At 52.6% G+C, this 24750-nt stretch overlaps 1 protein-coding gene across 28 annotated transcripts in view; it reads right to left on the minus strand.

Moving 5' to 3' along the window:
* The window catches only part of ZNF185 (zinc finger protein 185 with LIM domain), a 67153-nt gene that overhangs the window by 37106 nt on the left and 5297 nt on the right, over positions 1-24750 (minus strand). For 14 of the 28 annotated variants that reach the window (XM_059679973.1, XM_059679962.1, XM_059679964.1 and 11 more), the window contains exons 2-12: positions 13569-13647; positions 13255-13378; positions 12758-12823; positions 10238-10276; positions 10056-10133; positions 9356-9445; positions 8317-8403; positions 7220-7303; positions 6867-6908; positions 5402-5485; positions 4883-4972 (exon numbers count right to left, since the gene is read on the minus strand). In XM_059679973.1, the coding sequence (XP_059535956.1) occupies positions 4883-4972; positions 5402-5485; positions 6867-6908; positions 7220-7303; positions 8317-8403; positions 9356-9445; positions 10056-10133; positions 10238-10276; positions 12758-12823; positions 13255-13378; positions 13569-13602 (818 nt within the window). In that variant the 5' untranslated portion in view covers positions 13603-13647. The remainder of the gene's footprint in view (positions 1-4882; positions 4973-5401; positions 5486-6866; positions 6909-7219; positions 7304-8316; positions 8404-9355; positions 9446-10055; positions 10134-10237; positions 10277-12757; positions 12824-13254; positions 13379-13568; positions 13648-24750) is intronic. The other 14 variants (XM_059679968.1, XM_059679969.1, XM_059679960.1 and 11 more) reach the window with 8 other exon arrangements.

The following is a 24750-nucleotide window of genomic DNA, read 5'->3' on the forward strand; positions in this document are numbered from 1 at the left end:
ATTGGATGAGTCAGGTGAAGGCAGGGAAGTGGGGGACCCTGGGTGTTGACCCTGGCATCTGGTTCCAACCTAGACTGAGAGTCCATGGAGGGCCAGCTCAGGGTCAGTGGGTTGTTCATCTGTGTCCTTCCTGGGGACAATAGAGATAACCAGAGTGAAACGGCAGGGCCACCAAGGACAGGGCCTCTACCCTCATGAAAACCAGGAGGGGCCCAGGAGAAGACAGCTCTGATCTCTGTCTGTCTCCTCCCAAGGCAATGATGATGACAGCATAAAGCCCCTGACCGCTGCCCTACTTTGCCCCATCTAAGGCACGTGGTACCAGAGAGCAGGGACACGCTCCACTTAGGGATGTCACAGGCAAGTCAAAAATATTTTCTCACTGGTGTTTCTTGTTATGCCAGAGAGAGAATAGGAAGAAAGTGTTGCCTCAGCCTGCCCAAGCTGGCATCTCTCCCTCAACACCTTCTTTCTCCTTCGTCATCCCCCTGAGCAATTGCTTCTTAAAGACCTAGGTCGAATGGGAGCCCTTCTAGAGAGGCTGTTATGGGTTGCATTGTGTGCCCCCAAGAGATGTGTTGAAGTCCTAACCCTTGTTATCTGTGACCCAATTTGGAAATGGGTCATTGCAGATGTAAGTAGTTAAGATAAAGTGATGCTCCACTAGGGTGGGTCCTAACTCAATATGACTGGTATCTTTATAAAAAGGGGACATTTAGACACAGGAACACAAAGGAAAGATAGCCATGTAAAGGCAGAGGCAGATATTGGAGTGATGCACCTGCATGCTAGGAAGCACCAAGGATTACTGACAACACCCTAAGAGAATATTCTAGAACAAATATCCCCCAGAGCCTCTGGAGGGAGCATACAGGCCTGTCCACACCTTGTATTAAGATTTCTAGTCTCCTGAACTGTGAGGATAAATCTGTTGTTCAATCCACTCACTTTCTAACACCTTATCAGGGCAGCCAGAGCAAATTCATACAAGAGCTTTCCAACCTCTCCTCGCCTGCAGCCCCAGACAAGCCCCACCACCTCCCCAGACCCTCAACCACAGATGGCTCTAGTCCAAGCTGAAGTTCCCAGCTTGGCTAAGAGCTGCTGAAGGCCAGGAACACTTATCCAGTGCAGCCCCAGCTGCCCGTGGGAACACGGCTGACAGTGGCCTGTGCCAAAGAGTGTGCAACTCATCAGCTAAAAAAGGGAGAGAGGCAGGGAAGGGAGTACAGGTTTCACCAGCTATCTGAAAGTAGAGTGTTCCTGTAAAACCTTTCAGAAGCTGAAATGGTATAAAAAGAAGAGGCAATGAGCTGAATGCTAATTTTGCTTTTTGCCTTTTTTCCCTCTAAATGCAAAATTCTCTTCAGATTTCTTTTGGTTAGCAAAACAGATACTAAGGTAGGTCTTTTGGCTCTTTTGCAAGGCAAAGTGGCAGAAGGCGAACTTTGGAAAACCCCAAGGATATCTGTACCTCCTTCTCCAGAGCCCACAGTGCATTTTCCTCAGCAGCCAGTAGGTGGAGATATTAGCACCTTTCGTTATTTGAAGAAGGGACTTGCAGATTAGCAAGTCTCTAGTGGGCAGCCTCTGAGAATACCAGCACCCAGGCACTACACAAAGGACTTTACAAGCTTTATCCTATTTAGTATTTGGGACATCCTGGGGGGGGGGGTAGCTTTCACAGCTCCATATTTTACACATGAAGAAACTGAGGCACAGAGAGGTAAAGTCACTTCCTCAAGGTCACACAGCTAGTAAGGGGCAATGCCAGGGTTTTGCCTTGTGCTAGAGGCTGTGCTCTTACTCACTGCTTCCCAGGTACTCTACCAGGCAGCATGCTGGGGCACAGACTGCAGGTCCTGCCCTGGTTGGGTGAGGCAAAGCGCCAGGAGGCTTGAACAGTGTGCTGTGACAGGGAAGCAGCCAGGCCTGGCAGCCCTCAGGCCAGTCAGTGTGTCTGGGAGAAGGTATCCAAATGAGCTCAGTTCATAAAGTGGGCAGCAATTATCCTACAGCAAGAAAAACTAGATTAACCCAAGAAAGTAGGCCCAGGGTGCATGGAGGGAGGGCACCTTCAATGTGTGAGCAGTGTGTATGTTGGGGAGGTGGATGTGGACACTGGAGCTGAGGGGCCTTTGGGACATCCAGGCAGGTCTTGGGTCTGGAGCAAGATTGGAATTCCAATGGAAGGAAAGAGACAGCTGGAGAGCCCTGAGGACACAGTCTGTGGGCATCCTTGTGTGGCAATTCCCCTCCCAAACTTTCAGCCTTCCTTGAAGTCAGTAAAGGGTTTGACACCTAAGACAGGAGTGTTCCTCCTGGTTAGCCTGATGCATGAGATGAGGAGCTGACCTTCAGACTTGAGCTAAAGGGGACAGAACAGGGTTATGTGCCATAGGTGAAATAGGAATTGTGCCAGTTAGGGTGATGGGACTTCGTGAAGGGAGTGGCCTCAATAGGACCATGTCTGGGAACAAGGCTGTGATATTCTTCTGTCCCACTCTGCCATACACCAGCTTCTTCTGAGGTGCTGCAAGACCCAGGGTATGGTGAGTCACTGTTCCCTATGGGACTTGGATTCTTTTCAATTCTTTTTTAAAATGTTTTTTATTGATTTCAGAGAGAGAGAGAGAGATGATGAAAGAGAATCATTGATCGGCTGCCTTTTGCACATCCCCTACTGGGGACTGAGCCTGCAACCCGGGCACAAGCCCTGACTGGGAATTGAATCAGTGACCTCTTGGTTCATGGGTCGATGCTCAACCACTGAGCCACACAGGCCAAACAGGGCTGGGATTCTTGAAGGGAATAGCTAGGCAGATAGGAACTAGGCTTGGGGGACTGATGATGGCTGCCTGGGCCAGTTCAGGGCCTGACTGGGTCAGGTCAGAGAGGAAAGCTGCCCAAGACTGGCCAGCAGCTCACCTGGATGCTGCCTGGTGGGGACTAGATATTTGGTGATTGCAGAATCTGAGGAAAGCAGCACCGTGAGAACCATCATGCCTGCCTGACCAGCCATCCTTCCAGGAGGAGGCTGACTTGTCTTGAGATACCTCTGGTGTCTGGAACATTCCATAATCTGTCTCCTGGGACTTTACAGGCAGGTTTTATCTGAGATGGCCCACTTACAGAACTGGGAGACAATACACTTCTGTTGTTTGAGCCACCAGCTGGGGTACTTTGTTATGGCAGCCCCAGCAGACTGAGACAGCTACCTTGCTATGACAACCAAGTAATGGATATTAGACATCTAAAGGAAAATGTCAAACTATCTTTCAGATGTATAATATAGTACAACCAAATTCTCCTCCTATATTCTGTTTTTAAAAGCATATAAAACCATTCATTGCTTTAAAAAGAGAGAGAGAGAGAGAGAGAGAGAGAGAGAGAGAGAGAGAGAGAGAGAGAAATAAGGAAAATCAGAGCTATGCACTTTTTTGGGCTGAACTGTGTCCCCTTTTAAATTTGTATGTTGAAGTCCTAACCCCCAGGACCTCAGAATGTGCCTGTATTTGGAGATAGGATTTTTTAAGAGGTGATTAAGGTAAAATAAGGTCATTGAGGTAGGCTGTAATCCAACCTGACTGGTGTCCTTATAATAAGAGGAGATCAGGACACAGACATGCACAGAGGGATGACTATGTAAGGACACAGTGAGAAGACAGCCATCTAAAAGCCAAGGATAGCCCTAGCCGGTTTGGCTCAGTGGATAGAGTGTCGGCCAGTCCACAGAGTGAAGGGTCCCAGGTTCAATTCTGCTCAAAGGCACATACTTCAGTTGCAGGCTTGATCCCAGGCCCTGGTCAGGGTGCATGCGGGAGGCAACCAATGGATGTGTTTCTCTCACGTCAACAATTCTCTCTCTCTCTCTCTCTCTCTCTCTCTCTCTCTCTCAATGGAAAAATATCCTTGGGTGAGAAATAACAAAAATATAAATAATTAAATAAATAAATAAATGCCAAGGAGAAAGCTCTCAGAAGGAGCCAACCCTGCCAACACCTGGATCTCAGACTCCCCACCTCCGGAATTGGGAGACAATATAGTTGTTTGATTCACCCAGTTTGTGGGACTGGGTTACAGCAGCTCTAGCAACCTAAGACAGCCCCCATATCCTATCAGTCACTCAGTTCTATTATTGATTGCTACTTTCTGAAGAGTTCTCAAATATTTCCACTTGTTCAAAAGTTCTTATGGACAAAAGTTCAGACAAACAGGGAAGATCAAAAGAGGGACTGAATGAAGAGAAGAGGTTTTCTGGCAGAGAGGCCCCTGCTGCCACCTCCTCCCCTCCCCTCCCAGACCCAGCCCAGCAGAAAAGGTCTGCAGCATTGCTCTCCACCACCAGTGCTGTGGCAGGGGATCTGTCTTTCTCCTGGCACTGAGGAGATGACCCTGAGGACTGTAGACACATCCAAATGGTTGAGGGGCTTGAGTTGGGGATGGGAGTGGGGCTTGCAGCGGCATTATGAGAGCTGGAACAGTCCCTGTAGTCCCCAAAAGTGACCTGTAGGGATAGGTGCTCTGCCCCTTTGGCCTCAGGGTCTTCCAGGGGTGCCACAGAGGCACAGCTTTTAGAAGACCTGGATTTGGGCAGAGCTGCCAATCCAGGCAGATGCTTTAAACAGCAGCAACAATAGGGTGCTCTCGACAGGACTTTGCAGGATTTAGCACAAAGTACAAGGAGGTATTGAGTGTTCTTCGTCCGCAGACAAGAGAGAACCATTATCTGCTTGGACACTCAGGGCTCAGAAATCAGGGCAAATCAGGGCCCTGCCTAGAGTGAGATCACCAATGCTCTGCCTGCTCCTGCCTTGTCACCCCACTGCCAGATCCTCCCATCTGACCAGCTTACAGTCCAGAGCCAGCTCACAACACCCACCTGGGCTCCAGGCTCCCGGCAGGGCTTGGCAGACTTGGCATCCGCTCAATCCAAATTGCCCGAGACACTTTGGCTCGGCCTCCATCCGCACTGGCAAAAAAAGGCATCTGTGAGCGGTGCTGGGGACTGTGGAGCCTCCTTTCCCAGCAGGAGCAGGAGGACAGGGTTGGCAGGTTGGACTTGGCTAACTTTTAGGAGAGCCGTGAACAAACCTGAGAATGGCAGGGTTGGCGCCCCGGTGGCGGACCCGCTCCAACCCCGTGACACAGATAACCACTAAACAGACAAGAGTTCAGTGCTCTCTTCCTGGAGGCCAGGCTGTTTTGCTGGATAGCCCTAGGATATCCAGCCAGATAGGCCCTCACTGATTTCCGTGCCCCATCCTGTCACTGGGCACGTGGGGACACTGACTCTGAGGCTCTGCAAGGAGGTGACCTGGCAGAGGTTCCACAGTGACTGAGTGGCAGGCAGGCCTGGCAGCGACCAGCCCCAGGCAGAGATGGGTGACTGATTGATTACCTGCTGGAGCCAGGAGGAGATCTTGTCAGAGCAGGTGGGTCCTGCCTCTTCTCAGAAGGCCCGTCCTCCTCCACCACCTCCACCCTTTGGGCAAGAAGAGAAACAGATGCACCACTTGCTCAGCTGCACCTGAAGGACATGCTTTCTTTCAGTGGAGTCAATGGTCATAAGGTGGCTCAGGCTGGGGGCTCAGTGACTCCACCTTGGGATAAGAACAGCATACTATGTGGAATAGTGTCCCTCCAAAATTCGTCTGCTTGGAATCTATGAATGTGACATCATTTGGAAATAGGGTCTTTGCAGATGTAATCATGGTTAGATTAGGTTATGCTGGAGTAGAGTGGTCCCTAAATCCAATGGTTGGTGTCCTTATTAGAAGAGGTGAATTTGTATACAGACACACAAAAGTCAAGTGAAGCTGGACACAGAGACTGGAGTGATGCATCCACAAGCCAAGGATGCACCAAGGGTTGCCTATAGCTCCAGAAGCAAAGAGGCCTGGGACAGTTTCTCCCTCAGAGCCTCCAGAAGGAACCAACCCTGCTAACAACTTCATCTGGAGCTTCTAGCCTCCAGAACTGGGAGACAATACATTTCTGGTGTTTATGCCACACAGCTTGTGGTACTTTGTTATAGCAGTCCCAGGAACCTAATACAGCCATCAAGAGCACACCACCCTCGGCTGGCTGCATTCCCATCAGCCTTTCTGGTCTTCCAACACAGCAAACTGTTCCCACCTCTGGGCCTCTACCTGGGACACTTGATGTGCTGGCTTCTCTTTGTTTTTTTAGTCCTCATCTCATTATGAAGGTCTTCTGTGTCTACTCAGTGGAATATCCCTAAAATTCAGCTTTCCAGAAGTTTCTTCCTTGGCCTCCCCAAATATTCTCCTCTCCCAGAAGATGTCCTTTTCACCTAATGGTGACACCCCTCCCTTACTCAGCTGGCATGTCCTGATCATTCCTTATTAAACCTTCTTCACCCTTTAGGGTCTATCTCCAATGTCATGGTCACTTCCAAAGGCCTGGCCAACCAGGTAGGGATTCCCAATAGCAAGCCTCTGGACTCTATCCCTATGATGACTCCTGTGTGGGCATTGTCCAGCCTATCCCTGATAGGATGGGAGAACCAGGGAACAAATCCTATGTACCCCCATAACTACTTATGCTTCAAAACCCCAGAGGCCCTTGAAATACTATGGGTCAGAGGCCCAGCCCTATTAGCTACTGGAAAATGGGAGTGTCCAGCCACACAGAACTAGATGCCAGGACCATATGTGCCATCCAGGTGCTCGCCTGGCCTCCAGACAGAAGCAACCAGCCTGTTACAACAACCCCTGCTGAAGGCCAGCAGCCTCGCTGTAACCCATGACCCTCTCCCCAGTGCCCACACTACACTGTTGCCAAAAGGAGGCCTTTTTCATGGTCAAAAACAGACCTCTAAGGCTTCCCTTGCTGACACTTACCTCTTTGCAATGAATGGGGCCTGCAACTCTTGAACAGGGCTTCTGGAAAGGAGATAGAAAGGTTATGTGTTGGGCAGAATCCTGGAGTAGATAGGTGACATCATGACCACTCTGCCCCAGAGTGTCCTGGGCTTCTCTCCCATTTCTAGCACCTTGTCTGTCCTGATGGCAGCAGCCAGACCCCTCAGTTTTCCAGAAAGTACATCTGAGAATCTCAGAAGGTCCAGCTAAGAGGGCCCACTCATCCCACCCTTCACTAGGTAGAGGAATAGCAAAGACCTTAAGAGACAGAAACTGTTCCAGAGCATGGAGCTGGTTGCTGGTTGAGCTGTGTCACTTGCTGTGCAACTCACCCCGTGCTCTTCTTGGCCGCTGACAGGACGTAGGAGCGCTCCCGGGGAGCTGTCTTCCTCACCACACTACTTGCAGCTTCTGACCTGCAGTAGCAAGGGGGCATCTGGTACATAGGTACTCAGGATGGCTTGGGCCACCACAGCAAGGCAAGGGGTCAAAGCCAGCTTGGCACCTGCTCTGAGGACCATTCAGTGGAAAGTAGAGACCAAGGGAAGGGAAGCCCTTGTTTATCAAGCAATGAATGCTGTCAATCCACATTGGATCATTCCTTACACACCAGGAAGGTGGGTGCTAGTATCACCCACGATTTACAGATGAGGAAACTGAGGTATAGGTAGTTGCAGTGGCTTGTCCAAGATCACACATTTAGCTGGTGGCAGAGTGGGCAGTCGATGCAAGGTGGCCTGGCTCTTCCCCAGTACCTTCCAGGCCAGGGACCCCAGCCACTGTAAACTCTGACCTTACAATTGCCCAGCTGCCAGGCCCTCAGAAGGGGCTTTGCTCTGTTTCTTGAGTCACAGAGGGGCCGGAACACATTGGGATTGGGAGGGAGGCAGACTGAACCTGGGGAGCTTTATTTCCTTGGGTGCTAGCAACTGCCCAAACACCCAGCCTTACTTTGGGGTGAGGGACATTGGAACCTCTGGAGGCTGGCCCTGTGCCCCAGGCATTCAGGACCTATCCTGACTCTGCACACACAGCACATACATAGAGGGTTCTTCTGAAGGTCCCCTTTGCTGCCTACTTTGGTCCAATTTGCTCAGAACCCTTTTTAAACAAACCGATATAAAGTCCTGAAGCACATCCCTTTCCACCCTCTGTCCACAGATGAGGCTTTCCCCCATCACTTGTTACCTAGGTTCTACCTCATAGAATGTTCATAAGAGGTTCCCCTGAACCGGCCCAGCTACTTGGGTGATTCTGGGACTCAAGGGATGACACCTGTTGCTAGCAGCCACTCCTTCAGCCCACAGGCCAGCAACGGTGTCCTAAGTGTTGTGCATTTCATCACCCTAACTGGCACAATTCCTATTTCACCAGTCGGTGCAGACTTGGGCCCAGCCCTGCCCATGGGATGCCCAGCGGGTACTGTTACCTCCGTTTCTGCTCATCAGAAGAGAAGGGCACATCCTCCTCTTCATCAGCCCCCGAGGTTGAGCTGCGCCTGATGTTGTAGGGTGCCCTGAGGGATGGGGAGTGGGACGGGTTGAGGATGTCAGAAGTTATGGCACCTCCTCATCTTTCCTCCACCCCTGGTCCCTGTCATAGGCTGCCACTCTCAGCAGCTTTGTTTCCTGGCTTCCAACAACACCAACACATGTTGACATTATTGCCTCTGGGCATTTTCTCATGCCACTCTTCCTCCTCGAGAGCCAGCCCTCCTCTCTCTCCCTGTTCCGACCCTAACTGTCTTCTAAGACCCAGTTCAAGCCTCACCCCTTCTCCAGAAAGATACCCTAGCTGCTCCATGTCACTGGACTATGATGACAATGAACAAAAAATATAAAGACTGGGGGGGTAGGGGGCGGTATTGGGAACCATGGGCACAACCTACAATTCAGTCCAGAGCCCCCATGCCTGGGCACACAGGAAGGGAGCTTTTGGTACAGTCCACAAGTGCAACCGTAGAGGGAACCCCAAAGATTTATATCCAAAAGCAGCTCAGATTTAAGCACAAAATGCCCATAACTGATAGACTGCCATGGCCAGCAGCATGCTTAGGATAATCAGGCCCTAGCCCAGCCTGGCACTGCCTGGCCCAGCCCAGGCTGAAAGCCCAGCCCAGAGTACAGAGGCATGTCCAGGAAACAAAGTCAGCCAGAAGCAGTCCTAGGGCCATGTTACCCTTTCCCCAGACCCACCACCCCCTTCTACAAACTTCCTACATATCCTGCTTTGCCTCAAATAAGAAGTGCAGTGTGCACAGGCATCCAACTTTCTGGGACTTGTCACCCTCTGGTGGGCTCCAGGTCACGCATCACCTGGCAGGGACATCAGGCCAGCAGGATTAGCACCCTGAGACTGTGCTAACAGGCAAGCAGCCCGCTGCCCTCAGAGGGCTGGTGTTTGGGCTCATCCCTTGGGCTTATCCCTTGGAGGAGGGAACTGAGCTGGGTCTGCGATTGTATACTCACAGCTTCTTGTAGTCCTCAGTGGTCATCTTGTAGCCAGAGGAAGAGGGGCGGAGAGGCCCAGCAGGAGCTGCTCTCACCAGACTGGCCATGCTGCAGAAGCAAGGAGTTTTCATGTGCCTACCCCAGGCCCCTCTTGCCTTCAGATTTACCCACACAACCCAGCAGGCACATGGGAGGTGAATGAGAGAATGCTGGTGGCCTTTCTTCTGTGCTCCCAGTCCTGCCATTTACCTAGAATCTCTGCAACATCCCGAGTAGGGAAGCCCTCCTGCCAAGAGCAACCCAGTACCCTTGACCCTGCCTTTCTGATGGAGTCTGAGTTCAGCCTGACAGCAAGGTGCCATCTCAGCCTGCTGGGAAGGTAGCTGAAAACACGCAGCTCACTTCAGTCAAAGCTCCCTGAAAATCAGGACTGGCTCAAGGTCGAGGTCACCATTAGTGGCCCAGGGATTCCCAGAGATCAGAGAGCCCAAATGGGCCATGCATCCTCCTGGGGACTTCCAGTATCTCAGGTGCAACTGCATCACCCCCCAACCTATCTCTGGTTACTCGTGTTGTTCTCCAAGGCCTTACCCTACACAAGGAAAAAGCTGCCACCTCCCACCCCTCAGTGACAGGCAGACTACTCTCTCTGCCACAAGCCTGGCCCAGGCCCTCACAACTCCCCACTGGTTGGCTGGCCAACACCCCATGGACACACCTTTTTGGAGCTCCATTGGCCTTAGGAAAGTGCTGCTGGGGCTGGGACGAGCTGTCGATGGGCTTGGTGAACACACCCCTAAAAGAGAGCCCAGAAGAAGCAGCCCATTAAGCATCCAGGGAGAAGCCAGGGAGCAGTGCAGGTGGGTGTGGGGAGGCAGGCAGGGTCCTGCCATCACCTACCGGATGATATAGCCAGTGGAAGCCCTTGTGCTCGCAGACCTGCCAAGGAAAAAGAAGGCATGACGTGAAGTGATGCCTTGCTGGAGGGCCCTAATTTTTCCTGTCTCCAAGGACAGCAAGTTGGCTTGGCGGTGGGTGTCCAGTGCAGTCAGAACAAGAGGAGCAGGAGTGGCCAGGAGCTTCCCAAGAAAGCCAGCCACTACGCACCCCTAACCTGGTTTCTGCTTTGCTCTGTCTGTACCTCTCATGCTGCCCAGGAAAAGTGCCTGTGTCTGATTGTTCCAAGCCCAGCATGGTCCTGACTCACAGTAAGTGCCTAGGAAGGTGTCCCCGGCTGGACATTTGCTGCAGAGGTGTTCCCTTCAATTCTGGCTTCTCCCTGGCTTACCAGATCCTAGCTCTCTCCTGAGTGAGAGCTTTTCTGGGATTGCTAACAGCCCTTCACCCTCTGTTTTCTTTCTTTCTTTTTAAAAAATATTTTTATTGATTTCAGAGAGGAAGGCAGAGGGAGAGAGAAATAGAAACATCAATGATGAGAGAATGATGAGAGAGAATCATTGATTGGCTGCCTCCTGCACGCCCCCCCCCCCACACACACACACACTGGGGATTGAGCCTGCAACCCGGGCATGTGCCCTGACTGGGAATTGAACTGTGACCTCCTGGTTCATAGCTCGATGCTCAACCACTGAGCTATGCCGGCCGGGCAATCACCCTCTGTTTTTGAAGCTGACCCAGCTCAGGCTGGACACTCCATGGCCAGAGGCTGGGGCTGAGGACATGGCAGGCAGAAACCATGGCTCCTGACCTATTCCCCACTCCACATATTCCCCACCCCCCTGCCTTTTCTAGGAAAGTTCATGAGGTCCTAAAGGGCAGAGCCCAAGCATGAGTCAGCCAAGGCCAGCTGACCGTCCCTTGCCCTCCTCTGGGGCTTCCCCTCCTCCAGCCCCTGGGACACCCACAACACACATATTTATGGAATTTGGGGACCTGAGGGCATAGTGAAGGCTAAGTCAGTGGCTTGAAAGCATTAGGCTCCATGTGCTGGGCACTTTCTGATTGGGAGCAGCCAAGGGCACTCAGATCTCAGGAGGTTGGAGGTGGGAGCCAAAGGCTGACAGTGAGGACAGGAGATAAGGACTCTGTCCATGAACAGAGGAGCTTGGGGATGAGCATCAGGGTTGGGTCTAAGGGGACTTTGTGCAAGCAGGCAGGCAGGGCAGCACAAAGCCCAAGTGTTCTCCATCTCAACAGACACTGTACTTGACTGAGGACAACCTCCTGGAGGTGACCAAGTTCCAGGATCACTTAGGGTGGGACCGGAGAAAGAAAGGACACTTGTACCCCTTCCAGACACAATGAGCATTTATGGCTGAAATACCTGTGTGCTGGGGAGGCTAGGCCATGGCCCCTTGCTGGCCCTGGACCCCTCTGGGAAAGAATGAGAGCCCATGTTTATGTAGACTTCTGGGCTCCCTTGCTCTGGGCCCTGAGTCACAGTACCCCAGGACGTGCTTTCCAAATGCACCCCCAAACTAAAGCCCATGGTGAGAACTGTACCCCCAAAGTAAACAAGCTCCACCAAAGAATAGACTATGTTTGAACTGTCCACAGGTCCTTGCCAACCTCGCCGTTGTATGTTCATCTCTTTACTTGAGTTGTACCTGTGGTCCTTTCTAGGATGTCAGTTCCCTGAGGAGAGGGCTGTCTCCTCTGTGCTCAGCATAGGGCCTGGTGAGTAGCGGGCACTAAGTCATTGAGGGATGACAGGCAAGGCCACTGTTACCAAAGGCAGCCTCTGGGGCTAGCAGTGAATTTGGACCCCTTCCTTCCAGCTGCTGCCTCTGCCTCTATGACCACTTGAGAAAGGCCTTGGCAATGTACTCACTGCCAATTGACGGCTGTTTAGAACAAGGATCAAGCCTGAATTTTTGGCTCCGCACCCCCTTACTTGTCAGGAGCAGTTCCTGTAGATCTGAGCAGATGTTCTCACGCTTCAGAGCCTCCCTGGACACCTCTTTGCAAAAGTCTTTGAAATAGAGAGGGGATTATTCCCCTTGGACAACTGTCAAAATGTGTCAGACTGAACGTGGGAGACAGCTGTTGCAAATGTGTGAGTCTCCCCTGACGTGCCAGTTACCAGGTGCACTCAGCAATCAGGACTACCTATAGAGGGAGTCATGTGCAACTTAAAGCACCTCACAGACATTGTCGTACTCCCGGCAGGGGGTTCTTAATGACAAAGTTTTGGTTACAGTTGACAGGTGGAACCATGGAGGCCCAGAAGAGGAGGCAGCTGGCCCAAAGGCCACACAGCAAGGCCAGGAAACTGGACCCAGTTGACTCCTCCTTTCCCTTTCCTAAGAGAGAGCAGAGCGGGGAAAACCCATCCTTCTTGTGGATTTTAAATGTCATGCTGCAGACCCTAATGTCCCTTCTCAGCTCTGGCTCCATCCCTGTCTTCTGAGTACTGCAGCATGGGGCCCACCCACCAGCCATCTGGGTCCCACTTCTTACCTGGCCTTCGGGACCTCCCCAGGTGATGAAAAGGATGTGGCACGACTCCGACCAGAGGGCAGCTCTCTGGGGAAAGAGAGTTCCCAAAAGAGTGGCTCCCAGGCCCTGAACAGTCATCCACCCTATGGCCTCCCTACTAGAGACTGACTGCTGGGCCCCAAGGCAGCTGTGAGAAGTGCGGTACATGCACCCCAGGAACTTGGCCCACCATTCCCATTTCACCTTCTCCTCCCGCAGCTTGCCTCCATATTCCACAGGCACTCGCACATGTACACCTCAGCACCCAGGGTTTTCCTTCCCTGTGACTTTGGTTGAGTCTTTCCCTCAGCTGCATTGCTTCCCCCTGCTCCAACCTCCCCAGCTGACCTATGGTCACACTGCCTGGCTGAGCTCTGAATGGGGGAAGCCCCTCAACATTTCCAGGTCAGGACAAGACTCGTGGATCACAACCCCATCCCCACCCGTTGCTGTTGGCCCTCCCGACCTCCTGGACTTACAGGGTGTGGCCCTCTGATTCATCCTGCTTGGTGATCCAGCTCTTGTCCCCCTTCAGAGTGGTCCGCACCTTCATCTGCCTGAGGACGTTACTGCGTTCCTCCTCGCCTGCTGAGAGAGGCTTCCCTGACATGGGCAAGGTTACACAGCTTCAGAAGGGGAGCCCAGCCCCAGGACCCTGGGCTTCTTTTCCAGTCCTCCCAACATGTCTCTCTCTGCTACCCAGGCAGCGCTCCTGGCCCTGGCAGGGCCAGCCTGGGAAAAAGCAGCCACATACCATGCCCAGGACTGGAACAAGAGGGAGCCTGGACCTCACCTTTGGTGCTGCTTCCGAGAGCTGAGATGCTCATGGTGTCTGCTCTGACAGTCACTTCTCAGTTGATTCAATAGGGCTCCTGGGGCAAAGGCAAGCATATGGCTGTCACTTCATACATTTATAATGGCTTGCGGGTCACCGTGTGGCTCCTGGCACACCAAGACTACCCAGAAGGTCTTTTGGGCCTTGGGAAGCAAACACTCATGGAGTCCTGGGTGGCAGGTACATTGAGGAGCATCCACAGTCCCCAAGTGTGAACACTTCCTGGGTCTGCCACCACCAGGTGGAACACTCACATGTCTGCCCAGGGTCACTCACCTGGGGAACAAGGCACAGACAACCAGGAGCTGTCTGTTTGAGAGATGGCTGATGAGGGAACACTACAAGCCCTCCTAGAAAGCTCTAATGGCCAGAATCCAGGCCCCAGAATGTGTGGGGAGAGAGTGGCAGCGAGGGAACCTTCATAGTGCCACACAGAGGGCAGGCTCTCTGGAGGCCGACACTGGTGGACTCAGAAGGAGGGACTAGGGGAAGGGTGGGGGCTGTGGACAGCAGCAGTTTTGAAGTTGGACCATGTCTCAGTACTTACCAGCTGCCTGACAGACCTTGGGTAGGTCAGCTAATCTCTCGGGTCTGCCTCAGTGTTCTTCTTTGTGAAATGGGAGTTTAAAAAGTCTACCCTTGCCCAGCCAGTGTGGATCAATGGTTGTGAACCTATGAGCCAGGAGGTCACAGTTTGGTTCCTGGTCAGGGCACATGCCCAGGTTGCAGGCTCCAACCCTGGTTGGGGTCATGCTGAAGGCAGCCAATCAATGATTCTCTATCACCGTTGATGTTTCTATCTCTCTCTCCCTCTCCCTTCCTCTCTGAAGTCAATAAAAATATATAGTTTTAAAAAGATTATAAATTTTTAAAAAGTATACCCTTCCTTATTGCTGTGAGGACAGAATGCATTAATGTCTTGCAAGTGGCGGGCACCACCTGGCACAGCCAAGATCAAAGGGTGTTGAACAGGAGCAGTAACTCTCAACCTGCCCTCCCTGGGTGAGGGGACTGTGGGTGGTCCTCAATCAGCACAAGCATGGCCTGGGGGAGTGCAGCCCTGTGTGGTTCAGGAGTTGGCTCCATCTCCAGTGAGGAAAGTCCTGGGCCTCACTGCCAACTCCTAGTGGCCCTTGGTGACCCAGGAAGGGTGGAGATCTAGTAAGGGCTTGCTGCTGTGTCTGGGAAGCAGAAAATGTCCTATACTCTGCTTTCTATTCCTCTCTCTGTCTTCTAACCCTGTTCTCACTTCTTGTCTCCTCTTTATACTTCAGCCAGTTGTTGCCCTCCTGTGGCCAGTAAAGGGCTGTGGTGGCCTCTGAGGCCTTCACCAGCCCATGAAGGCTGTTTGTCGCCTGAGGGCCTGGGGTGAGGAAACCAGTTCTCCAGGCTGGGACTGGCCTGGTGTTGCAGGGAGATGGAAGGTCCACATCATGGATCTAGTCACAGCCCTGACCTGTCATAGCTGGCTTCTTGGATCTCAAGTGAGGAGTTGAAGGCTCAGGCAAGCGGGCATGATGAGAAGCAGGGGCCTTAGCGTTGCCAACACAGTTCTGAGGCAGAGCAGTCTTCCTCTTAGGGGTCTGCCACCCTCTGGGCCCCTCCAGGGCCAGGCCTGAGCAGCTGGGCCCTGCTGCCAGCTGGCAAGGCCTGGACATGTTTCCATGGAGGTCAGGGGTACACTAAAATGGGTAGGGCAGGGGGCCAAGAGCAAACCAAATTTGCCATGTCAGCAAGAGCTGGCTTTCCCATAAACTGCACCAAATGAGCAGCCCAGGAGGCCTGAGCCTGCTGTGTGCCAGGAACAGCACCTCATCATCATGCATGGGCACCCTGCATGCTCAGCCCCTGCACCAAGGCAGCCATGTCACAGTTCTACTGAGCAGAGCACATACCATAGGTGATTCTCACATGCCAAACTGTCCCATCCCAGCAACCCATTAAGTGACCCCACTGGGCAGGGTGCACAGAATCGCCTCCTGAAATTTTGGTTCCTTGGTCTCCTGGTGCTGCTGACTGACTGAGACCTTGAGCGAGTCCCCCACTCCCTATGGGCCTCAGCTTGGGAACTCCTACTACTCAGTCTTTAGGTTCCTTCAGAAACTCATCAATCTTCTCCTGGCAAACCTGTTGGCCACATTAGAAGTTTTCTGCCTAATTAGAACCAAATAAAACACTTCCCAAATAAGGAGGGACTCACACACATACAGAATGACAGAAGCAGAGGCGCCATTGGGGACTCCCAGGCCAAAGGTCTCCATTCAAACTCACCATCCCCTCCCCTCTTAGAGAGCAAAGCAGAGCAGCAACCCCATTAAGAAGCAGCTGGGAAAATCCTCTGCAGAAAGGAGCAGCTTTGGAGAATGAGGAGCCGACCACTCAGGAGGGTGTTTCCTGGGCAGCTCTCACACACTGTGTGTGGGCAGATCAATAGGGGCATCTTTTTGGAGTACAAATTTCCATGTTTTGAAAACCTTAGAAAGGGCAAGCCTGTTGATCCAGCAGTTCCCCTCACCACCATATCTCCTAAGGAAACAACTACATAAGTGAACCAAATATACAAGAGGGCGTCATCCCGGCATTTAGTGTGATGGTGAATATTTGGCAATAATCTAAATTCCAAAGTCATTTAAAAATATATAATGATCCATCATTCAAGTATACACTATGCAGCCATTACAAATGATATTGGTATATATGATATTTAATAAGACTTTGTGTGTATGGTTTTCATATATCATTATATGAAAGGCAGCTTTTAAAACAAGATGTGTAGGATGGTGCCATTGACTTAAAAATGTCCTATGTAATAAAAGGCTAATATGCAAATAGACCTAACAGTGGAACAACTGAACAACTAGTTGCTATGACATGCGCTGACCACCAGAGGGCGTGTACAGAACATGGTGGGTGTAGGCTGCAGAGGGATGGTGAAGCAGGTGAGTGGGGGCGCCAGACCAAGGGGGAGCGCCCGTTACTGTCATCAGGGTGAATCTCTGGTGGTTACTGAAAATTCTTTGCCCCTGTGCATTGCTGTCCCGCCTGGCACTCACACCTGCTGCTGGCGCCAGCTCCGCTCACGCCCACAGTCAGCACCAGAGCTGCCACTTGCACCTGGTGCTGGTGCCTGGTGCCGGTCCCGATCGCTCAGCACCATCAGCACGTGTGAGTGGCAGCTGCTGGCCCCAATTGCCCCTCAGGACTTCTCCACCTTCCCCTGCTCCTGAGGGGGTGATCAGGGCCAGTAGCTGCCTCTTGCACCTGCTGCCAGCAAGGGCCCACTCGCACCCGCTGCTGGCACCAGAGCTGCCTCTCACACCCGCTGCCAGTGATGGCCCCACTCACAACCGCTGCTGGTGCCAGAGCCATTGCTTGCACCCACTGATGGCGCTGGCCCCACTTGCACCGCGCTGTCAGCGGGTATGAGCAGGGCTGGTATGAGCAGGGCTGGTACCATCAGTGAGTGGGAGTGGTGGCAGTGGGAGCAGGGCTGCCGGTAGAGAGGGGACTGGAGGCCATGTCAGGAGGGGCTGGGTGGGGGTGCAGAGGATAAGCCGAGACCTACTCCTGTGCCCACTGTAGCCTTGTGACCCACAGTTCCTTTCAAGGTGCACGAATTCGTGCACTGGGCCCCTAGTCTATATAATAAAAGCCCAGTGACCATTATGACCAGTTGCTATGATGCACACTGACCACCAGGGGGCAGACGCTCAACACAGGACCTGCCCCCTGGTGGTCAGTTCACTCCTACAGCTGGAGCGCTGCTCAGCCAGAAGCTGGGCTCATGGCTGGCGAGCACACCAGTGGTGGCTGGAGCCTCTCCTACCTCCAGGGAAGCAGTAAGGAGTGGCGAGCCAAACGGTAAAGAGCAAGCAAGTAGGCAGTTAGGAGCGAGGGGTCCCAGATTGTGAGAGGGATGTCTGATCAGGCCTAAACTGGCAGTTGGACATCCCACGAGGGGTCCCAAACTGCAAGAGGGTGCAGGCTGGGCTGAAGGACCACCCTCCTACACAAATTTCATGCATTGGGCCTCTAGTATTTACATAAAAAATGCACATGGGAAAAAAACACCTGAAAGGATATATACCAAAATATTTGGCTCCTCTGCAGTTCTAATTTTTCTATCATAAACGTGCATTGCTTGCATGATAAAAAGTAAAGAAACAGTGGTTCAAGGAAATGAAATGGGAGTTGGGGCTGCTTGGATAGCAAAGAATGGGTCTCAAAAGCTGCTAAAAAGATAAGATGTGAGGAGAGTGTACAAATGCAGCAGGCTACTATAACATTATGTCATATCTCAATTAAAATATTACTAACTTATGTATACATTTGATTAGGATCTCATATATTTATTAATAAGGAAACATGCTTATAATGTACAATTAAATGAAAAATAACTTCTAAAACAGTATCAATAGTATGATCCCATTTATGTAAAAAAAATGCAAAGGGAACATTCTTAAAAGCTATACACTAAAATGTACAACAATCAGTTAATGTACCAAAATCTTCTAAGAATATTTTTTTAGATGACGGAATTAAAGATTTTTTTAATTTCTATTTTTTTGCTCCTCTGTATTGCTAATTTTCTTATCATTGCCTGTGTGATAAAGACTAAACAAAGAGTGGTTTAAGCAAATGATGGGTCTCAAAACTGATACTAGGTGAGCAGTACTAAGGGGGTCTAGATGGTGAGGAGAGTATATGGATACAGCTCCAGTGGCCCTGGGAATTCTCTCCCTCCTTCCAGGTGGACATCCCAGGGGTAGGTGTGGGGAGGGGGACCCCCTGTGCTGGGCTGCACTGTGCAGCGTCTTGCCTCTGGCACATACGACCTCTTCCAGGAGTCTCCATCCTCTTTGCTCACCAGATCAGGGTTGAAGGAGAGCAGAGGGTGTGCTTAGAGTCTGATCTCAGTTCTCAGTCAGGAGATCACAGCAGCAGCTGCTCCAACAGTACAATGCAGAAGCACCCCAGGGAACAAGAGGCCAGCTTCCCTCACAAAGGCAAGGGGCACAGGAGGACAGATGGACTGCATTTTCAGGTGCTGAACACAAATCCCCATCCTCAGGCCCCTCCCCTCCCACCCTTCTCAAACCACCCCCTTCCACTCACCCCCACACCCAGGCTGTCTGGCACTGTTACCAGGGAGAAGAAGACCATGGAAACCATGGAAGAAGGAGTGCTCAAAGCCTGGATGTTGGCAGTGATGGTACAAGAAGACCCAAGTACCAGGATGGGAGCCTTGGCCCTGCCCTTCCCTGGGGTCCTGGGACGTGGTTTGCAAGCATGCTAACAAGATAGGTGCCCAGTCCATGGGTCAGGACAGACATGCCCAGCAGCAGGTCTGCAACTAGAGAGCAGTAAGTTTACTGTCATCCATGCTTCACCATGAGCAAAGGAGCTGGAGAGGTTGGGCAACTGATCTCAGGCCACACTTTCAACACTTCCAGAAGGTGGAGGGTGCAGCTGGAATCTGAGCAGCAGCCATGCAGTAGCCCTGCTCCCATGCTTCATGGCTGGGAGTGCTCCTTGGAGCAAAATGTCAGGGTGCAGGTGGCTCAGGCACCCCCTCAACTGACATCTGTACACTTCCCCCAGAGCCGAGCACATGGCCTCGGCAGCCAATTTGCACCTGCTGGAGGGAGGGGACTCTTGGACTTGGGCCAGCCACACACACAGTATTCATCTAGCTGCTCATCCTGGTCCAGCCACTACTAATTCCATTCACTGGGCCCCAGAATCCCCTCCATGGAGGGCAGCCCACATCCCTGTGGGCTCTACTTCCCCTGTGCACCTGACATGCAAGATGCCAACCAAGTTCAAGACATGGAAGAGATAAACTGCTCTGACTGGGGCCCCTGAATCTCCCCACTCACCCCACTGCAAAGGTGGAGAGCGAAGCAAGATGAATGAACACTGGATCGCTGGATTGTTACATCCCCAGCCGCCTTTGAAAGCAGAACCGGAGACCTCCTGCCTGCCTGGGGCCTTCCAGTCTTAAACTTTCCTTGGCCCATGAACCCTGTCATTCAGAAGGGTCACCTGACCTGAGAGCAAAGACATCTCTGCTCCTGATCTTTAAGTGGGCTCACTTGGCTATGATGCCGTACCACTCACTAAGCCTTGGTCTTCTCATCTGTAAAGTGGTGATGAGCTACCAAGCTTGTGGACCTGTTGTCTATGTCTCCTCCAAGGCATCCCCAAGGCAGAGCACGTGTTACTTTTGAGAATTAGGATGTTTTGATGCTGGTAGATGTCCTCATCTCCCAAATGGCCTATGTGAGCATATGTCAGGACAGCCACTCCATGTACCCCATGTCTGCCTTGATGAGAAGTCTTCTGGTTCCTTAGGAATTACCATATCACCTTGCTTAGAGGCCTGGCCTGGGAGTTTCCTATACCCTGGCCTGGACCACCAATGGGGTGGATGACTCATCTGCCACCTTCTACCCCAGCTGTCCCACATGGTGAGTATCTGGAGAAGAGGTCCTCAAACTTTTTAAACAGGGGGCAGTTCACTGTCCCTCAGACATTCCACACATGCGCACTGCGGGCCCGGGATGAGTCGGCTGCTAAGCAGGACAGGCAGCGGCGGCAAAAACACCCGGCGGGCTGGATAAATGTTTTCAGCGGGCCGCATGTGGCCCGCCGGCCGTAGTTTGAGGACCCCTGATCTGGAGCCTCACTAGATATAGCCCCACTAGGCAGTACCCCTTTCTGTGCCAACTCTGAGCAAGACTTTACACTGAGACTATACTAGCCTCTCCCAGTTCAGAACCAAATCCAAATCCTCCTGAGCAGGCCAGGTCACCTCAGACACCAGGTGGGTGCCCCTAGCCCACCTTCCTGGACCTTCATCCCCTTTTTATCCCTCTCTGATTAGCTTGCAGATGTCTCTTGAGGCAGGCAGGGGGAGTTGGGGACAGGTCCTCTCTGATGCAGATGGCCTCAGAAGGCCAATAGGCATGCTCCCACTGCACCTTCCTCCCTGCTGAGCAGTCTGTCAAGGCTGCCCAGCAACCTCCCAGGAAAGGGGCCTCCAGCCCTGATTGGACAGACAGAAGCGAGGAGCCAATGAGGGGGTCCAAGGAGCCACAGCGAGCCTGGTGTCGTCAGTGGAGCCAGAGCTGATGCAGCAGCTGATGCTGGCAGATTAGCAGGAGGGTGGGAGCCGGGGAGACAGAGAGGGGGGAGTCGCAGACAGTGACGCAAATGCTTGGCTGATGCGTGAGGAGACAGAGATGGAGAGAGAAGCAGCAGGAGGAGGGGGCACCCCGCAGCCCACAAGGACGTGCTCTGCAAGACTAACTTGGAGAAAGTTTTCTAGAATAGCTGCCTTGCTTGACTCCCCAAGTTGTGCACACCTCCTTTTCCAAGCAGGCTTCTGTGTCTTTGCCCTTGCCAAATGGTTTTGAGCTTCAGCCCAGGAGGCATTCCCCAAAGAAGCCTTCAAGTCCCACAGCCCCCTGGCTCAGGGACACAGCCTAGTCCCATTCTCGGTCACACTATGTCTGCATTTCCCACTATCCTGGAAGGAAAACATGTCCATAGGAGAGAGGGAGGTGTAGAGGTGCAGAGCCCACCTAGGGGAGAGACTGCAGCAGACGTGAGAATGGATGTGGTTGTGGAGGGCCATCAACGTGGTGGCTCTCTCTGGCCCCCTCATGCCAGCCCACTCCAGGATTAAAATGTCCTCTCTGCTTCCCCTGCACAGATGGAAAGGGCTGGCTTCTTCCAGACAACTGGACGCACACCAAGGATGGGGCAAGGTAGCTGGGACTGCCAATACAGGCAGCCTGGTCCCCGCGAACCCCCAGGCCCTGGCCTGGGATCTTTGTGGCAAGGCTTTGTGTGAAAGGAGATAGCAGGCTGAGCAACTGCCCTTCTTTCACCCTGGGTGGCAGGGGAATAAGGGGTTTTGGATGTCAGGCAGAGACCTCCTAGCTAAACTGGGAGGGAAGAGGAGCAAAACACCTTTAGCTTGCCTCCTAAAAGCACGGAATATCGTTGCACACGAAGAAGACACAGCTAGGGGGCATGGGTGTTGGGGCTTGTCTGAATGTGTGTGTGCTGGCTACCATGAGGGAGCATGAGTGGGCACATCCTAGGCAGAAGAGCAAGGGGCAGGGCTTCCCCAGAGGTGAGCTGTGATACTCTGCACCCAGGGGACTGAGAGGAAGCCCAATTGCATATGCCCACATGTATGGGCTTTCCAAGGGGCCCCATTCCTGACTGGCAGGGATCCACACAATTCTGTCTCTTTGAACCAGAGCCAGCTGCTCAGCTCTGGGTGGACCTCTTAGGTATGGGCACAGCATGTGGGAGCCCAGTGGGACAGGGCGAGAGCATGCAGCTCAGAACACAGCCCATGCAGCCAAGCCCGGTGACCAAACATGAATGTGGCAAATGACATCAGGATGAAGCCATCAAGGCCTTGGCCCGCCCAGTGCAGGGGCTGGTTGCTGGACCAACCTCAGACCACGTTTTAATGAGCAGTTTCATGGGGCTCTGGGGCACGGAGCTCTCACAGAGGCAGAGCCCCAGAATAAGGTCTCCTGCGCCACCTCAGCAAAAACCTAAATGCTTCCATCTGGGTCATGAGTGGAGAGGTGAAGTGATGACAAGTCCCTTGTTGCCAAGCAACTTGTTCTTAAGATGAGTGGACCAGCCAGTTCTAATGGTTCAGCTGGTCACTGCCAGGGGTCTCAGAGTAGACAGGTGGCCTGGTGGAAAGAGACTCCTTTCTCCCACGGGACCTTGGCTTCCTACCATTGGAAAAAAAGTGTCAATGGTTAAATAATGGAAAAACAAAGCCTGCAAGGGGGATCCCAGCTGTCACACCTATTCCCCTCTGGGTCTCTTCTGAGAGTCTGAGTTGGTCTCTACAATCCAAAGGCTCCAAGCTGTCAGAGCCACCCTCCAAGGCTGTGCCACTCCTCACCTGTGTGGCAGTCTGACTTGCTGGGACCTTCCCTGGTGATGGGGGATTCTCAACATGAGGAATGTGCCTGCCCATTTTCACTGTAAATGTTCCCTTTGAACGAAGAGCCTCCAGTGGCCCCAGCATTGGGGAAAGGACTCAAAGAAAAGTCCCCGTGCCTTAGAGCTAGCTTCCAGAATAGACACTTGGGTCCTCTTTGGGTGTGTTTCAAAGAAATGCATTTGAACTTCAAGGTCAGGGTCCTCTTGTGCGTAAGCGCCTCTGGGAGGCCCCTCTCAAGCTCTTTCAGAGAACTGAGCTGTCCCAGGATTGGGGTGGTCTGTGTTACCAAGGGAAGGATGACACTGAGTTAGTCAAAGCCCACCTGCTGGAGAGCCCCACCTGCCAACTAAGGGGTGCAGGTGTCTTCTCTCAGACTGGCCTTCTTTAGAGAGCTCCCCTCTGCAGTCAGTCTGGCAGCCGCCAAGCCTGAAGGGGGCAGCAGTAACAGGAGCTGAGAAGGTGGTGGGGACACTGTTTGTTCAGAAGTCCTCAGAGACAAGCCAGCTGGGCCCATCAACTGCTATTTCATAAGAGGGGCACACTGGTGCCATCAGAGACGTGGAGGAACTTGGTCATGGTTGCAAAGCCACATATCCAGACAGTCTTCCAATTCAGGTGCAAAGGAAAGAGCACTAGAAAGGAGTCCAAGTCCTGGTTCTGTCAGAACGAGTCACTGGAAATTTCACTTCCCCTCTCTGGCTGAAGATGAAGCCCTTTTCTCAAGGTGTTCCCTGACCCTGGCACCTGGTCTTGGGTGGGGGGGGGGGGAGGCATGGGCTTCAGTGCAGCCCTCTGCTCATCACCAGTGACACGGGATGACATGCAGTGCTGTTTTTCAGAGCCTCCATCTTGTTCTGCCTTCCCTCTGGAACATCCTTTGGAGGTCAAAGGTCCAGCATCACTGGGAGAGCACAGGGTGAAGGGCAGGGGTTCCATGAAGGCTGCAGCAGGAATTACCACAGGCCAGGCTGAGAAATGCCTAAATACAAAGATGAATGGTGCCGAGGCCTAGGGCAGGACATGGCATGGAGTGTGAGGGGGCTGGGAACGCTAAAAGTCAGGGAGAGTGACCTTCACCCCCTCCTCAGGTGCCCTCGCACCCTTCCCTCCAGTCCTTTCTCAAGGCAGGCACTTGGCAAACTGTTTCAGTTTTGACCCAGGCAGACCTAAGCCAGCGCTCAGGCAGCTGACCCGATTCTCCGGGCCAACAGGGTTGGAATGATCAACTGTCCCATTTTATGAAGGTCTTGTGAATGAGGGCATCCCAATTCCTGGTCTCAGCAGCTGGCAAGAGGACAGGCGGCAGCAGGTTGCTTTCTTCCTGAAAGGGTTGGAGTGGGCGCTGCTGCTGCTCCAGGGGTTCCTGGGACCCAGAGGGTCTCAGCAGTAGTCGGGTGGAAGGGGCCCTTCAGAGGCCTGCCAGAGTGATGACTGAGCAGCTTGGTCTCCAAGACCCCCAGTCTGCTGCTCAGCACGCAGCTCCCAGGGGCCAGTGTGAGGGGTTGAGCAAAGAACCTTGACCTGCCCCTGATGCTCCAGTCCCGGGGGTTCCTGCCTCGAGGCCAACCAATGGGGCGGCAGGAAGGAAATGCACCACATGGAAAAAAGAGCAGGAGGAGACTTGGGTTGCAGAGGGGAAAATGTAATATGGAAAAAGAACACATGGGGGGAGTATTTGTAAATGTGCTTTACAGGTAAATGACTTCTGCATGAAAGTCTGGAATTTTACCTCCCCCCATCCCACCCCCAGTATCCCAGAATCTAGACTTCTCGGCGTCAGCGCTGGAGGGCCGCTTGGAGGCAGATGTCTGAGGTGGATTAGCTCTGTCCCAAAGTGGTGGGGAGCTTGAGCCCTGAGGGGACAAAGGGAGCCATGGCCACCTGGCTGCTGTCACCCTTGAGGAGCTGGGATTCCTCCTGGCTCTCCTGTGTCCAGTTTCTAGCTCTGGGAAGGCTGAATACAAGTGACTGCTGGGGGAGACTGAGCCATTTCAGACGTGTCTTGGCTGCAAGGGCCAGTAAAAGGAAGAGCCATCTGTGATATCTCTGTGGATGCCCAGTGCTGGGCAGGGTCAACGTGCTAGACACAGCAGGACCCAGGAGCCCTCACCCCAAACAGAACCCCTTGGCAGAGCAACCTATATGAGCTATGTT

This window comes from Myotis daubentonii, chromosome X (assembly GCF_963259705.1).
Source record: "Myotis daubentonii chromosome X, mMyoDau2.1, whole genome shotgun sequence".
NCBI lineage: Eukaryota > Metazoa > Chordata > Mammalia > Chiroptera > Vespertilionidae > Myotis > Myotis daubentonii.